A 15,562-nucleotide genomic window follows, 5' to 3' on the forward strand; every position below is an offset into this window, starting at 1 on the left:
TGCAATAAATAACAATACATTTTTTACATTGCTATGACTAGTTTTTTAGAATTGTTTTACATCAGACAAATTTCAGGGGTTTTGTGTCCAACCAGCAACAGCAACTCAGTTGCATTTGCAACTGACTGTCTGATTTTAGCCTGTTTTTTTCAGAGCAGGTGTTGCTTGTGATCTTTGGATCATTGTCTTCATAGGTGTAGCCCCAATGTTCTTGAGGTTCCATGGCATTTCCTGCAAGAGGAAATACTAGTTTAATTAATTACAAGTCCTCCAGGTCCTAAAACAGAAGAGTAATTCCACTCTTCCAAGCCTAAATCTTATTGGTCAGTTGGCTTTTTCTGTCAGCTTTACAGTGTGTGGTTCTGGCAGGTTGCAGGTTTATTAGCTTTTTTTGTGGTTTTGCAAACTTAAAAGCTGACGGGTTACCTGTTGGCTGACACCAGCAGATGTCAAAATAAAAATGTCTGACAAATCGGAAGGTACAAAACTATCACTGCACCTGACCTGTAAGAGCAGAAGCACCTCTCCAACACTCATCATGTGCATGTCGCTCAAATGCCGCACAAACCTAAGCCACTAAAGCAGCATACCCTTTTTTTTTTATAGCTTTTTTACACAAACTATGCTAAATAATAAGGAAATGGAAGCGAAGCCTACCCAGTAGATTCACGGAAAGAGGAGGATGTTGATTCCCAGGTTCAGGTAGTGTCAGACGTCCAAAGGAGGAGAAGGAGAAGCAACAATGTTTGATTAATTTTTACGCTTTTGAGGAACGTTTCGACTAGGTTAAATTGTTTAATCCAAGCAGCCAAATAAACAAAAGCAAACTGACCACAGTTTTGTTAATTGTAAAGAGGGTTCCATAGTAAAAATGTCAGAAATTATTCTTTTCTTTTTTACTTCAAGGAAAATCTTAAGGTAGGCAGAGTGTGTGCAGCCATACAGCTGCAGGCGCTGCTGCCCTCTGATAAAATTCTGCGCAGTTCTGAACTTTAACCATTGAAAAGAGTTTTATACATAAAGCAATTTATTTTAAACGTTTTTTGTAATTTCCTTTTTTAAAAAATATAAATATGAACAAATGTTATTAATTCAATGTAAAAACATTAAATTAAATAATTTCTTTGGCAGTGCTGCCTAATGACAATGGCTATTTTTTAGAACTTGCTCAGCGGGCGACTGACAAGGTCCCCGCGGGCACAGTGTTGGTGACCCCTGTCTTAGAGCAAGAAGGGAGGGCACGGTCTGACAGGAGAAAGATCATTTGGACGCATTGGAACTCAACTCAGGGTGCAGCAGCAAAGACCCAACGCTTCCTCCTCTTCCTCAACGCCACCTGCATGTTAATGCAGCACCTCGGAAGAGAATGAGACAGCCAGCTTGACTGCGAGGCGCTTTGTTATAATGGAAATCAAAGCAACGAGTCTTCATCGCTGGGAAATTTCCACAGATTTCTGCCGAAAGGTTCATACAGGTGACAAGAGCTCCCAACTTCACCGCACCAACTGGAATCGGGGCTTTTTATCCACAGGGGGTGAGCTGCGTGAGACCTTCACTGCCCCTCGTTTTCTTTAATGTATATGTTCTTTATCTTTTTTCCATTTTGACGCGACATTTCATTGCGCCGATGTGCATGGGCCACGAAATGACGCACCTGCGGCTTTTGGCCGCGTTTCAGTGATCTCATTTCGGATTGCTCTCATTTTAAGGGGGGAGTTTAGAGATGGCGCACCGGAGTGTCCCGTTTTCTGACAAGTTTCCGCTGCTGTTTGGTATGTTCGTCATGTGCGCCCGGCTTCAAGCGCGCTTCTCCGTGTAGAACCAGACGCGGATTCAGAAGTTGGCCGAGAATAACAATAAGAGGAGTGCGCAGCTCGGAGGACGACGAGCAGAAGTGACAGCGGCGTTCATTGGGTGCTGGGCGGCTGAATTTACTACCAACATCATCAGCATCTCTTTGCAAGGAATAAAAACTGCGAGGGAGGTTCTGCTGCTGCCCACTCTGTCTTGATCCACGCACTTTAAATTTTTTTTAAAACATTTTCTGTAGTGAATCCAGGCTTCTGGAGCCGCAGCTTCGCAAAACTTGGCCAGATCTGGGAACATTGTCGCTTGTTGTCACTGGATGAATATGCGGCTGACGGAGGGAATTTAATATTATTATATATATAAAAAAAGCAAGGGGGGAATATTATCAGTCCCTCGTCCATTATACCCTCAAAATGGATGCCTACGTCAGGCTTTTGGACGCCACTGGATAATCGGCATCTGAGAAGCGCTTACAGGCGTTTAAAGTTTGGATAAATCCGAAGCGGCTGACAGGGTAGGATGCAGTCTGCGACCAAGACGCTGTCCGCAGGTGGAGGGGCGTCTCTCTGCTGCCTACTTCTCCTCTGGATCATCTACTCCCACTTGCTCAGAGAAGGTAAGGGCGCTTCCAGTCAGCCTCTTCACTACTTTGCCAGCAGCACAGCAGCAGCAGCAGCAACAACGTCTGTACGGACTGACCGGGTTGTAGCTGCACGGTGTGGTCAGGTCCTTTTATCTGAGAGAAAAAAAAATCTTCCAGTCCAAATAAATAATAAGCCTGGAGCGATCTGTAATACATCAATACTTTATTTTGTTCAATGAAATCTTTTAAATATAGTTATCTATCTACAGTGTTGGGTAAGTTACTTTAAAAATGTAATCCGTTACAGTTACAAGTTACCTTGTTTAAAATGTAATTGTAGTGTAACTTTTTCGATTACTTTTAAAAAGTAATGTAACTAATTACTTTTGATTACTTTTTGATTACGTTGAGGTTTTATTGAGTATAACCCTGGGTCCAAACCGACGGGTACACTTTGGCAGGCCCCAGTTAAATTTCTTCAGGAATTTTCTAGTTTACTTATGTTCATAAAAACCATAACACTAGCACATTGCATACAATGTCTCATGGGAAAGAATAGATTCCAACGTTTGTTATGCATCAACACCTAACAGTCAAATATTCGTAAAACAATACGCTTCGTCTATCAGTGAGTTGCACTTACCTCTAAATGTTTCCTCAGGTTTGACATAGATTGCTTCGACATGGACAAGTTCTTGATAGCCTTAAATTTGAGCCATTTTCTCGAACCTCGGATTCAGGAAGAGCAGTATGGTGTTACACTGGACCAGCTCTACACCCTCAGCAGGGTCCTGGAGGCCCAACCAGTCTACATGTGTTTTGTGGACTTGGAGAAGGTGTCCTCGGGAGCCCTGTGCTGTCAGGTCCCTGGTGTCAGAGTCTGGTCGGGCTGTGAGAGTTGGACTCCTGCCCTTTGTCACCGATTCTGTTCATTACTTTTATGGACAGAATTTAGGGTGTTGAGGGATCTGTTTTGGTGGCCTTAGGATTGCATCTCTGCTTGGATGATGTGGGCTTCAAACGTGATCTGCAGCTCTCACTGGAGCGAGTGTGAAGCGGCTGGGATGGCGATCAGTGCCCAAATCAGAGGCCATGGTCTTGAGCCAGAAAAGGGTAGAGTGCCTTCTCCGGGTCAGGGGGGTGTCCTGCCCCAAGTGGAGGAGTTTAAGTATCTCGGGATCTTGTTCACGAATGGGGAAAGAAGGGAGCGGGAGATCGACAGGTGGATTGGTGCAGCGTCTGCCATCAAGCGGGCGCTGTACCGGTCCGTCGTAGTGAAGAGAGAGCTGAGCCAAAAAGCAAAGCTCTCGATTTACTGGTCGATCTACGTTCCCACCCTCATCTATGGTCATGAGCTTTGGGTCATGTCAGAAAGAACGAGATCGCGGATACAAGCGGCTGAAATGGGTTTTCTCTGTAGGGTGTCTGGGCTCTCCCTTAGAGATAGGGTGAGAAGCTCAGTCATCCGGGAGGGACTCAGAGTAGAGCCGCTGCTCCTTCATGTCGAGAGGGGCCAGTTGAGGTGGCTGGGGCATCTGGTCAGGATGCCTCCTGGACGCCTCCCTGGTGAGGTGTTCCGGGCACATCCCACCGGGAGGAGGCCCCGGGGAAGACCCAGGACACGCTGGAGGGACTATGTCTCTCGGTTGGCCTGGGAACGCCTTGGGATTCCTCTGGAGGAGCTGGTGGAAGTGGCTGGGGAGAGGGAAGTCTGGGCCTCCCTTCTGAAGCTGCCCCCCCGCGACCCGACCCCGGATAAGCGGAAGAAGATGGATGGATGGATGGATGGATGGTAAATGTAAAGCAGTGCATAAATGTTACAGAAGAGGGTACTATTGTTTTCTGTAATTGCTGGTATTACCACAATTCCGAGATGTTTGTCCTGCCGGGGACATCGTAGTGCAGGGGATTTTTGCGCAATGAGGAAATGAGGTTTGATTGTTTTGTAAAGGGAAAATTGTTAAATCCTGACAGTCTGTTTACTGCCTGTAAGGTGGATGAAATAAAGGCACGAAAGTCTCCCCTCCACGAAGAGCCCTCTGTCCGATTCTTCTCCTGCACCGAACACACCCCACTTTCACGAAAAGAAACACAACGCAGAGCCCATAGGGTGTCTTCCACCAGCTGCAGGTCTGAAGAGGGAGAGCCTGGGTTACATAAATGAAATTCTCCTTAAATTTCCAGTGCTGGAAGGCTGTCATTTGTGATGCGCTGCTTGAGCTAAAATGGAACCGTCCGCTCGCTTGCTGTTCCTCCAGGAAGCTCCACCAGCACAGGATGGAACATCAGAGTGGCATTGCGGCTATGATAGAGACAAGGAGCCGTGGGGAAAAGAGATAAAGCTAAAGCAATAAAAATATCATTACATATTTCGCAAAGGTTTTTGTTTATATTTTTTTAAAAATTTAACAAAATTTGTAATTCTTAATATTTTCGGAAGTAACTGTAACTGGATTACATATTTTCTCATTGTAACTGTAACGAATTACAGTTACTCTTGTTTTGTAATTAAATTACGCAACGTCGTTACATGTAATCCGTTACTACCCAACACTGTCTATCTAGTCTCCGTATATGATGACAGTGAAAGTGGTAACTTTCAGTTTGGAATTTAAAAGATAATAGAGATAAACTAAACAGCCGATTTTCAATTAATCGGCTCTAATCAGCTCTAAAACGTTTGATTTTTTTTGCCTGTTCTTTAAATGCATCAGAACTAAAAACACCTACCATTGATATATATTAGCACATGAATAATATGAACTCTGTTGCACTTTCCGAGTTTTATGAAAATTAGATAAATGTTCTTAACACTGCTGGGTGAAACTAGAGCTATTTCTGTTATTTTATTTGTGATGGGGGTTGCAGTTGTGCTCATTTTCTTTAAAAATGTTTCTTTTCCAACACCATAATGTCACCTCTGGCTCTGAACTTTTGCCACTGGCACTAAAATCAAGATCAATTGTGGACATAAATTAACTGCAAGTTCAGCAAACATATTATTGGTAATCAGAGTTTAAATAGACAGGATTCAAGGTAGCCTAGTTAGTAAATGTTGTATGCAATCCTTTGAGATTGTGTGAGGATTTGGGTTTTTCTGTGTTGATCTGTGTATTTATTTCAAGCTTCCTGTGTCTCTGTGTTGTCATGTCCTCCCCTTGATTGTTTCCCAGGTGTGTCTCATTTTCCGATTACCTTCTGTGTATTTAACCCCACCTGTGTCCTTTGTTCCTTGTCGGGTTCTTATCTAAGCTGTCTAGCTGTCGTCTGTGAGCTCTGTCAGTCTGATCCTTGGTTTAACCGGTTGCTACCGGCGTCGAGCCCTGGTTTTCCGCTCAGCCGTGCTGCCCGGCATTTTTGGATTATATTGGACTGAGTTATTTTCTGGATTTACTTTATTAAACCATCATTTCTCATCTCATCTTGAGCCAGCTGCGTTTTCCCTCACCACTATTTAATGACAGATTGCAGTATTGCAAAAACCAATATTGTGATGAAGACTGGGGATCAGTAGCTTATGCAGTTAAAAACATGATTATTATTTATTGAAACTGCATAATTATAATAAAATTATCTCATAATTATTTAAATAGAAAAATCCATTCTGAATATTCATCAGTAAATGAAATGATGCCTTTTTTATATTGACTGTATGAACATTGCTCTGCTCAAAGTGTAAATGTACTGCAGTTAGCTTTGTAAAATATGGCTAGTACTAGCTTAATGCATTAGCTATTATCAGGTAAAAGGCTGATAGCTAATGGGTAAAAATTGTTTTGTGTTTTAAAGTTAACAAAACCCTTCGATATTAAAATGATTAGAAAACTTAACATTTGGTTTAATGAAATTACAAAAAATTGTTTGAATAATTTGATTGCCTTGACATGTTAAATGTTCTTGAATTTTTAGCTACATTTAAAAAACTACACTTTAAGAATAAAAAAATGTAAAAAGCTACATATTTTTCTGCTATGTTTCAGTTGTTGGAACACAATAAATATGGGAAAACTGAAAACTGGTGTCGGACCGTGGAAGGACGGATTAGTGTAACTCTCAGTTGCTCCAAGGTTTGAATGTTGTTAGACGTTTCTCATCAGACTCTTTGTTACAGAGGATCATATTTTAATATTGAAACAACGTTCACATTATTCCTGCTCCAGACAGAGGAAGCCCTAATTTCTGCTGTCACAGTTTTATATTTGTGCTTCAGCTTAGGCTACATCTGTCAACACCACACTTTGCTGCTGAATAAAACATCCATACAGTTACACCTTCGTTCTGACAAAGAATAAAAAGCAAAACAATGTTTTCCTGCACATTGCTGTATTTTCTCGCTGCCAGTTACAGTGTATTTTGGATTGAAGTGATGTCTCATGCACGGGGAGAGAAGATTTAAAGTGCTGGAACTTGTTGGGAGATGTTAAACACCAACCTTGCAGATTAGAACTTTAATCAGCAGTGGCCGGCTGCATACTTATCACTATGCGTGTCTGTTTTCAAAATAAAAGCGTGATGAGCCGCATCAGAGGAGTATTTGTCTTCAGCAGTGGCTGAAATAAAAGGAACCTTTTATAGTTCATGTGTATTAATGACTTTGATGATGGCACTCATCAAAATGTAAAGTTTACCAGTTTTCTCAATGGTTGATTATGGCATATTTTGTGACTTTATATTTCTGTGTTTTTATTATGTAAAACATTTTGACGCTGCATTGTTGCTGAAATGTGCTACACAAATAAACTTGATTGAAAAGGAGCCAGCAAGAAGAAAAAATCTGACATCAGGAAATACTGGAGATGATGATTCACAAGATTCTGAATAAAAATAATTAAACCTTCACCTCCAAAATTCTCACCTTCTTGAAATTTCCACTATTCTGCAAAAATATCAGTCTTGCACAGCAGAAACAGACTTAAAGTTATTGGAAAAGAAAAATCCTGGCTGAGTAAAAATATGAGGGATCAGATCAGAGAGCCAATAGAAATCCAAGAAAAAGAACTTTTGAAGAATTTTAGATTTTCAGGAGGCAAATGAAAACTGTCTGCTCCAACAAGCACTGCACTCCGAGTACACTAAAACAAATGTCTACAGGTCCTTCTCAAAATATTAGCATATTGTGATAAAGTTCATTATTTTCCATAATGCAATGATAAAAATTTAACATTCAAATATTTTAGATTAATTGCACACTAACTGAAATATTTCAGGTCTTTTATTGTCTTAATAATGATGATTTTGGCATACAGCTCATGAAAACCCAAAATTCCTATCTCACAAAATTAGCATATGATGAAAAGGGTCTCTAAACGAGCTATGAACCTAATCATCTGAATCAACAAATTAACTCTAAACACCTGCAAAAGATTCCTGAGGCCTTTAAAACTCCCAGCCTCGTTCATCACTCAAAACCCCAACCATGGGTAAGACTCCCGACATGACTGTTGTCCAGAAGGCCATCATTGAGACCCTCGAGCAAGAGGGTATGACAGGAAAGATATTTCTGAACAAATAGGCTGTTCCCAGAGTTCTGTATCAAGGCACCTCAGTGGGAAGTCTGTGGGAAGGAAAAAGTGTGGCAGAATACGCTGCACAACGAGAAGAGGTGACCGAACCCTGAGGAAGATTGTGGAGAAGGGTCGATTCCAGACCATGGGGGACCTGCGGAAGCAGTGGACTGAGTCTGGAGTAAAAACATCCAGAGCCACCGTGCACAGGCGTGTGCAGGAAATGGGCTACAGGTGCCGCATTCCCCAGGTCAAGACACTTTTGAACCAGAAACACTGGCAGAGGCGCCTGACCTGGGCTACAGAGAAGCAGCACTGGACTGTTGCTCAGTGGTTCAAAGTATTTTTTTCGGATAAAAGCAAATTTTGCATGTCTTTCGGAAATCAAGGTGCCAGAGTCTGGAGGAAGACTGGGGAGAAGGAAATACCAAAATGCCAGAAGTCCAGTGTCAAGTACCCACAATCAGTGATGGTCTGGGATGCCATGTCAGCTGTGGGTGTTGGTCCACTATGTTTTATCAAGGGCAGGGTCAATGCAGCTAGCTATCAGGAGATTTTGGAGCACTTCATGCTTCCATCTGCTGAAAAGCTTTATGGAGATGAAAATTTAATTTTTCAGCACGACCTGGCAACAGCTCACAGTGCTGGTAAATGGTTTACTGACCATGGTATCACTGAGCTCTATTGGCCTGCCAACTCTCCTGACCTGAACCCCATAGACAATCTGTGGGATATTGTGAAGAGAAAGATGAGAGACTCAAGACCCAACACTGGATGAGCTAAAGGCCGTTATCGAAGCATCCTGGGCCTTCATAACACCTCAGCAGTGCCACAGGCTGATTGCCTCCATGCCACGCTGCATTGAAGCAGCCATTTCTGCAAAAGGATTCCCGACCAAGTATTGAGTGCATAACTGTACATAATTATTTAAATGTTGACTTTTTTTGCATTAAAAATACTTTTCTTTTATTGGTAAGATGATATATGCTAATTTTGTGAGATAGGAATTTTGGGTTTTCATGAGCTGTATGCCAAAATTATCGTTATTAAGACAATAAAAGACTTGAAATATTTCAATTAGTGTGCAATGAATCTAAAATATATGAATGTTAAATTTTTATCATTACATTATGGAAAATAATGAACTTTATCACAATATGCTAATATTTTGAGAAGGACCTGTATTGTCAAATCAGTCAATGACAGAAGAAAACAGCCACTGACAGTCAGCATATACCAGGATTGGCTACAAATAATTTTAATAACTAAAAAATATTAATTGGATTTAAATGACTTTCCTGTTACTAAACGTGAGTTTGACAAAAACTTTGTGACAATATTGCATTTACTAATTGTTTTTAAATATGTCTGAGTGACAAGGCTGTCATAGCGTCAACAGTAGATGTCACTAGTGAGAATCGAGTAATGAACTTTTGGTCAAAGCAATGGGCCGGGAAGCTTCATTTGGCCATCACTACAGGTGACACTAAATGCACAAATGGTAATCAGGGAACGAGACACACCTGGGAACAAATCAAAGGGAGACAGGATAACATGGAGACTCTCATAGGTGGTGAAATAAATTTGTGGTACAATCATTTGTGGCAGTATTTTTATAAACATGTTTCACAAATTTCCTCATTTTGTTCAACATCCTCCATATAAAATCTGAACCATTGCCAAATTATAATTATTGGTCAGTAATTAGACTTAGTTAACTAGATCATCTGATTCTTTTTCAGTTACACTCTCATTCACAGCTCGCCTCAAACTCTCGCTGTCACCATGTTGTTCGTTTTCTCCGCACAACGTGAGTGTTAGAAAATTTTCAGGTTGGGGGTGAAGGACTAGTGAAGCATTCATAGGGTGTCGAATGAACCATACTCGGAGTGAATTTGACAGCAAAAGTTTATTATTTGAACGACAATTTATACTCGATGATTGTGATATAGCCATTTTAACTATCGTAAATTGAAAATATTGTGATACACCCAGTATACTCAATACATTACCCGGCCCTACTTTCAGCAGCTGCTAACAACAACGCTCCGCCACTTGTGAAAATCACATTCATTTTTGCCAATGCTTAATTGCAAGTTATTCTATAATGCTAACATCAACAATGTGTCTCCACTTACAGTCATATAAAAAAGTTTGGCCACCCCTACTAATCTTACCTACTAATCTCCCTACTAGGTCAAGAGGTCTGAATATTTTCAAGGAAGTCCAACACACATTCAGTCTAAAGGCTGCCAGGATTCTTATGTAAATCAAGGGCAGTAATGCTATTGGTTGAAACTTTCCAACTCACATCAGTGAAGAAGAGATTGTATTAAAAAAGTGATGTTAAGAATACGGAGAGACTTTTGGAGATTTTTGAAGATTTTGGTTTGTACTGATGAAGCTGTAAGACAAATCTGTGGAAAGGGTGTAATAAAGTCACCTGAACCTGTCGTGGCTAGCAGCAAAGAGTTACATCTCGGAGTGTTATTTGTTGCCTATATATTTAAGAGTTTAGCACCTTTTAATTCTCCAACACTTCTTTCCCTATCTGTGTCACTAATTTACTGAGCAAGGCTTTGGGGTGCAGTTCAACTCATACCCAGATGACAGTTGATCTCGGCAACAAAAAGCTTTGATGTCCTTGGTCAGAGTCTTTGTCTTTGTACAGCAAAATCCTCTGTTAAATAGAAGCAAAGTAGAACTGGTTGTTGTTTCCCGAACACTCAGATCGTCATCACTCAGTGACCCTTGTCCATTCCCCAAGTTTGTTTCAGTAACCTTGAGATCTTTGGATTGAGCGCAGAGTGGCAGTCGAATCAGGACTTGAAGTTCGAAGGTTGATGGGTATTGTCCACTTCTAGCAGTGTTGGAGTCTTCACTTCCCCGTGGTTCCATGGTGTGGTCCTCTGCTAGTCTTCTGTCTGCATCCCCTTGTTGACTTGACTTCAGCACCATGGACTAAGAACACTTTGTTCCTCTTTCCATGGGTTTTTATACTCTCTCAACTCATAGTTGTGACCCATGGCTTACGTAACTTTTCGAACGTTCGATGGCTTCGTGGAAAAGTTCAAACCTTCCCACAGTCAGCGCCTTGCTTACTTCCCCTTTTACTGTTTGAAACTAGAATAGGGAAGTAAATCCAGATGGTCAGTGGACAAAGAAAACTTTTTGGTTCCTCTTTGGAGTCCCCCTGCCTGCCTGCCCGCTCAGCTCTGGCCCTGACATCTGCTGTAATCATAACACAGTCTGAGAACAACATGTTACTACACTTCACACAGTACATGATTACTTCAGTTCAATTCTGTATAAGCTCTATGATCATTATAAATCATTAAACACAGTCATCTCTCTGGTTTAATTCTTCAAACATAATTTCTAATAATCATCTGAGTTTAATTCTATCCATCATGTTATTAATTTCTTGATCTGCTTTCCACTACATCAACTCTTTATATAATCATCCATAAATCAAAATACAAGACTACATATTTAATCATCATTAAAAAGTCAACATACAAGAAAACATATTTTATAATCATTAGTAAATCAAAATGCAAGATTAATTAAATCTCCCAAGCCCTGATGATTTGTTTTCTGCGTTTACCTGGAAAGATCTCACCCCTCTATTCCAGTTTCCACGACAATAAATAATGCATATATGTGAATAAATTGATCCTTATGGGGCAATTAAAAAATGAATGAAACAAAAAACAGGGCAATATTTCATCATTTAATGTATTTCAGCAAAAGAGCCACTTCTGTCTGTGTCCAGACCCACCTGTGGGCTGCAGGTCTGAGGCATTTTGTTATCATTCTATCATTAATTTTCTATCGTTCTTGTAGCTTGATAGGAAGCCTTGTCCAAACTGGCAACCCACATTAATAAAATGGTGAAATAATATTGACCACAAAACACTGTATATATAAAAAAAATCAACGTTTTTCCTACACAATCCTAACAAGTGTTTATAATGTTGAAAAATTAAACGGTTTCTCTTCACAATATTTAGTAATCTATTTCTTGATCTATTTTTATTATTTGTTCTTTAAATTGCCTATTATATTATTTTTCAGTCTCAGGAAATGACTGAGGAATGAAGAGTCTGATGTCTGGTTCTTTAGGTTCTGACTGGTCTGCTGTTTCTCTCCTGACCCATTCTGTCTGATATCAAACAACCCACTGTGTGCCACTGTATATCACCAACACATTTTTTTAGTGCCCCTATTAAACTTCACTGTAATTTTTTTTAGCCTGTAATGTGCGTCTTCCCACTCACGTCTCTATTTTTGCCAGACGTTATACTTCTAAGGATGGTGTAGTATTGGGTGAACATTTTAAAAAGAATCGAGTTGATAGCAGCTTACCCGGGTGCTTAGTGTACAAACACTAAGCACCCGGGTAAGCTGCTAGAGACGACTCTAAGCAACCGTGACAACAGCATAAGTTTGTGGGGGTGGGGTTGGTCCTATTTAGGTCCCACAATGACAATTTAGCTGACTTTACTATTTCCCATGTTTTATTTGGGTCATTATTATCACACTTATTGTTGAGATGTGTGTGATAGCCAGGTGTGTCTATCAGATATTTATAGTAATGCAGAATAAATCACGTCCCATATTGGTTTAATACAGGGCGGAGACAACAACAACCACCTGTCATTTACGCTTACTTGAATATTTACAACTCTCTTTTTGAAAAGCTTTTCTGTGTCTCTCCAATATCTTTATCCCTCCCCGTCTTACGTTTTCTGTTTTGTGCCCCAGAGTTTTTTTCACTTGCCCCATCTTTAGCTCCCTGTTGTCAAGATCATTCCTACAATTCAAAAATAAAAATAATAATAATAAAAAAAAACTCACTCAAGTTACCTGTATGGGAGGGGAGAGTGGCTGGCAGAAGGGGAGGGGCACCTAATTAGTGCTGTTCCTCTGTTATTGATAATTTCATATACAAACAGCTGTTAAGTACATAAAATGCTGACTAGAAAAAAATTCCCCACGTTGTTTTTGCGCCCCTATGCGTTGCATACAGTGCATACCCACTTTTTGCGCCACTGATCACTGACCTCCTGACATCATTCACCCCTTGTCTTTGGTGTTTTCCAATAAGTCATATGGTCAAAAAGCATTATATATTAGTTGTAAAAATTACAGATCTTAATACAATTTTTAAAAATAATGTTTAAAAAATATTGCTTTGGATTAAGTAACTGTTCCCTCACTTCCACCTAATATTAGGGCAATCTGTTGCCTTCCCCTGTCTGTCCTGATTCATCTTCTCTTCTTTCTTTCCAATCTTCACAGCTGAATAACATTCATTTTGTGTTAAGTAGGTTTAAAAAATACAACAATCAAACCCCATAAAAATGAAACTTTAATTTAAATGATGTCCTTGTTGGATCACAATTACTGACTGGATACTGCATCTGATCTGACTTGTATATGTACATATGTGTGATTAAATTGCAGCCTAGAGAGCAATTAAAAAAGAATGAAACAAAAATTAGGGCAATATTTGATCAATTAATATATAAGTGAGCCAAGGAGCCACTTCCCTCAGCCTCTAGAAACGCCTATGAGCTGCAGTTCTGAGGCATTTTTTTTAACATGTTTTCTTTCATTCTTGTAGCTTGATGGGAAGTCAGGTTACCTAAACTGGCAACCCACATTAATAAAATAATAGTGAAATAACATTGACCACATAAAACTGTATTTATAAAAGATAAAAACATTTTTACTACACAGAAAGCCCTAACAAACTAATGTAGAAAAAATAAACAGTTTCTCTTCACAATATTTATTTATTTACCATTAATCTATTAGTATGATTTGTTCTTTAAATTGCCATCCATATTTTTTGGTCTCAGGAGGTGATTTAGGGATGAAGAGACATTGATGTCTAGTCCTTCTAGGTTCTGACAGGTCTGCAGTGTTCCTCTCCTGACTCATTCTGTCCGATATCCCTCCGTGCGTCACTGAATATCGCCGTCACATTTTCTTTTTAACTCACCCCTTTTTAACTTCATTGAAATTATTCAGCCTGGAATGTGTGTCTTCCCACTCACATCTGTATTTTTTCCAGAGGTTTTGCTTCAAAGGACGGTGGAGTATCAGTGGAGATTTTAAAAAGATGCGGGTTGAGAGCAGTTTACCGCAGCTGTGTCGTGTCTGTCTCTAGGCAACCGTGACAAGAGCATCCAGGGGTCCTATTTAGGTCCCGCAACGACAATTTAGCTGACCTTAATGTATCATGTGTTATGTTTTGGTCATTATTGTTGAGATCTGTGTGATAGGTGTGTCTATCAGACATGTATAGAAATACTGTACAAATTGCACCTAGCATCGGTTCGATATGGGACACAACAATTAACAGTCAAATACGAGAAGATTCCGTAGTTTGTGGGACGGGTGGCAACCCTAACAAGACAACAACAACATGTCAATTTAGGCGAGCTTAAACTAACCTGAATATTTACAACCAGTTGATACACTGACATTAATACCTACTGCCTTTCAGCCGGAGTACCTGGAGAGAACCCACACATGCACAGGAAGAACATGCAATCTCCGTGCAGAATAAATCTACTGGTTCAGGAAACTGTATCCGCCGTCATCAGTGGCCATGCCAACAGTGCTACCAACTGCGCCATTGTGCAGCACTATCATTAAAATTTAACTAGCTGTAGTGTAGCAGAGAGCAAGGGGTGAACAGTGCGTACAGGAGATTGATTGAAAGCGCTAAGACCTGCCTCCAGGCTCTGATTGGTTGTTTTTGCAGTTATTCCTAGAAGAAGACAACGGAAAGACATGATGATAATTTTAACAAATATCAAAAACATTTTCTATATAAGTTACATCTTTACTTTTATGCATACAGCATATTTTCAGCACCACTCTGCAGATAACTGTCCTTATCACTTTACCTTTGCAGTTTGGTAAAATTAAATTACAAGAGAAAACCTCCTTCAAAGTGATTTCTGAATGAAAGGACAGACCTGAATTACACTGAATTTGAAATGGCAACTCGTTAGATTACTCTTTACTGAATAAAGTGGTCCGATGTCAGTAATGTGTTACAAAGTACTGACATCACTGTCAGAGACATTACTGTGCTACACTCATGGGGGGTTAATAGTCTGATGTTCACTATCATCTCTGTGTTTGCATTAAAGATGGGAGCTTTTTGATTGAAATTTACATCTCTGTTATCAGCAGTGTTGTGCTGCTTGCTCCTCTTTCTCAGCTACACTGTAACTTTTACAGAGCTTGTTTTCCACATTTGTTAAAACTGTCAGTTGAAGCAGCTTAGTATAGACAAAGATGAAAAAGATCTAATCTCCTTCAATCAGAGCTTTTTCAGGAGGAGGGCTTAGTGCTGTGACTCATGTTAACTCATATGATCATGTCCTACAGGCCTTGTCATGTATGTCCTCTGAGAACTCAAGTTTTCTCTAAATCTACTGCAGGCAGGATGGAGCAGCTGCAAGGCCAAACAAAGTCAAACAGATGGTGACCTGTTTGGTAGATAGCATCCATCCATCCAACCATCCATCCATCCATTTCTTTTCACTGTCTTTAATATGAATGGCTTTGATTGTCTGAACCTTTTAAGCAGTTATTCCTAGATTTAGAAGCATGGAAAGACATGATGATAATTTTAACAAAT

At 40.1% G+C, this 15,562-nt stretch overlaps 1 protein-coding gene across 2 annotated transcripts in view; it reads left to right on the forward strand.

The window, feature by feature from the left end:
* Positions 1-1,306: 1,306 nt before the first annotated feature.
* tafa5l (TAFA chemokine like family member 5, like) overlaps positions 1,307-15,562 on the forward strand; it is a 124,956-nt gene continuing 110,700 nt past the window's right edge. For both annotated transcript variants that reach the window (XM_044110895.1, XM_044110887.1), the window contains exon 1: positions 1,307-2,425. In XM_044110895.1, the coding sequence (XP_043966830.1) occupies positions 2,329-2,425 (97 nt within the window). In that variant the 5' untranslated portion in view covers positions 1,307-2,328. The remainder of the gene's footprint in view (positions 2,426-15,562) is intronic.

This window comes from Gambusia affinis, linkage group LG01 (genome assembly GCF_019740435.1).
Source record: "Gambusia affinis linkage group LG01, SWU_Gaff_1.0, whole genome shotgun sequence".
Lineage (NCBI taxonomy): Eukaryota > Metazoa > Chordata > Actinopteri > Cyprinodontiformes > Poeciliidae > Gambusia > Gambusia affinis.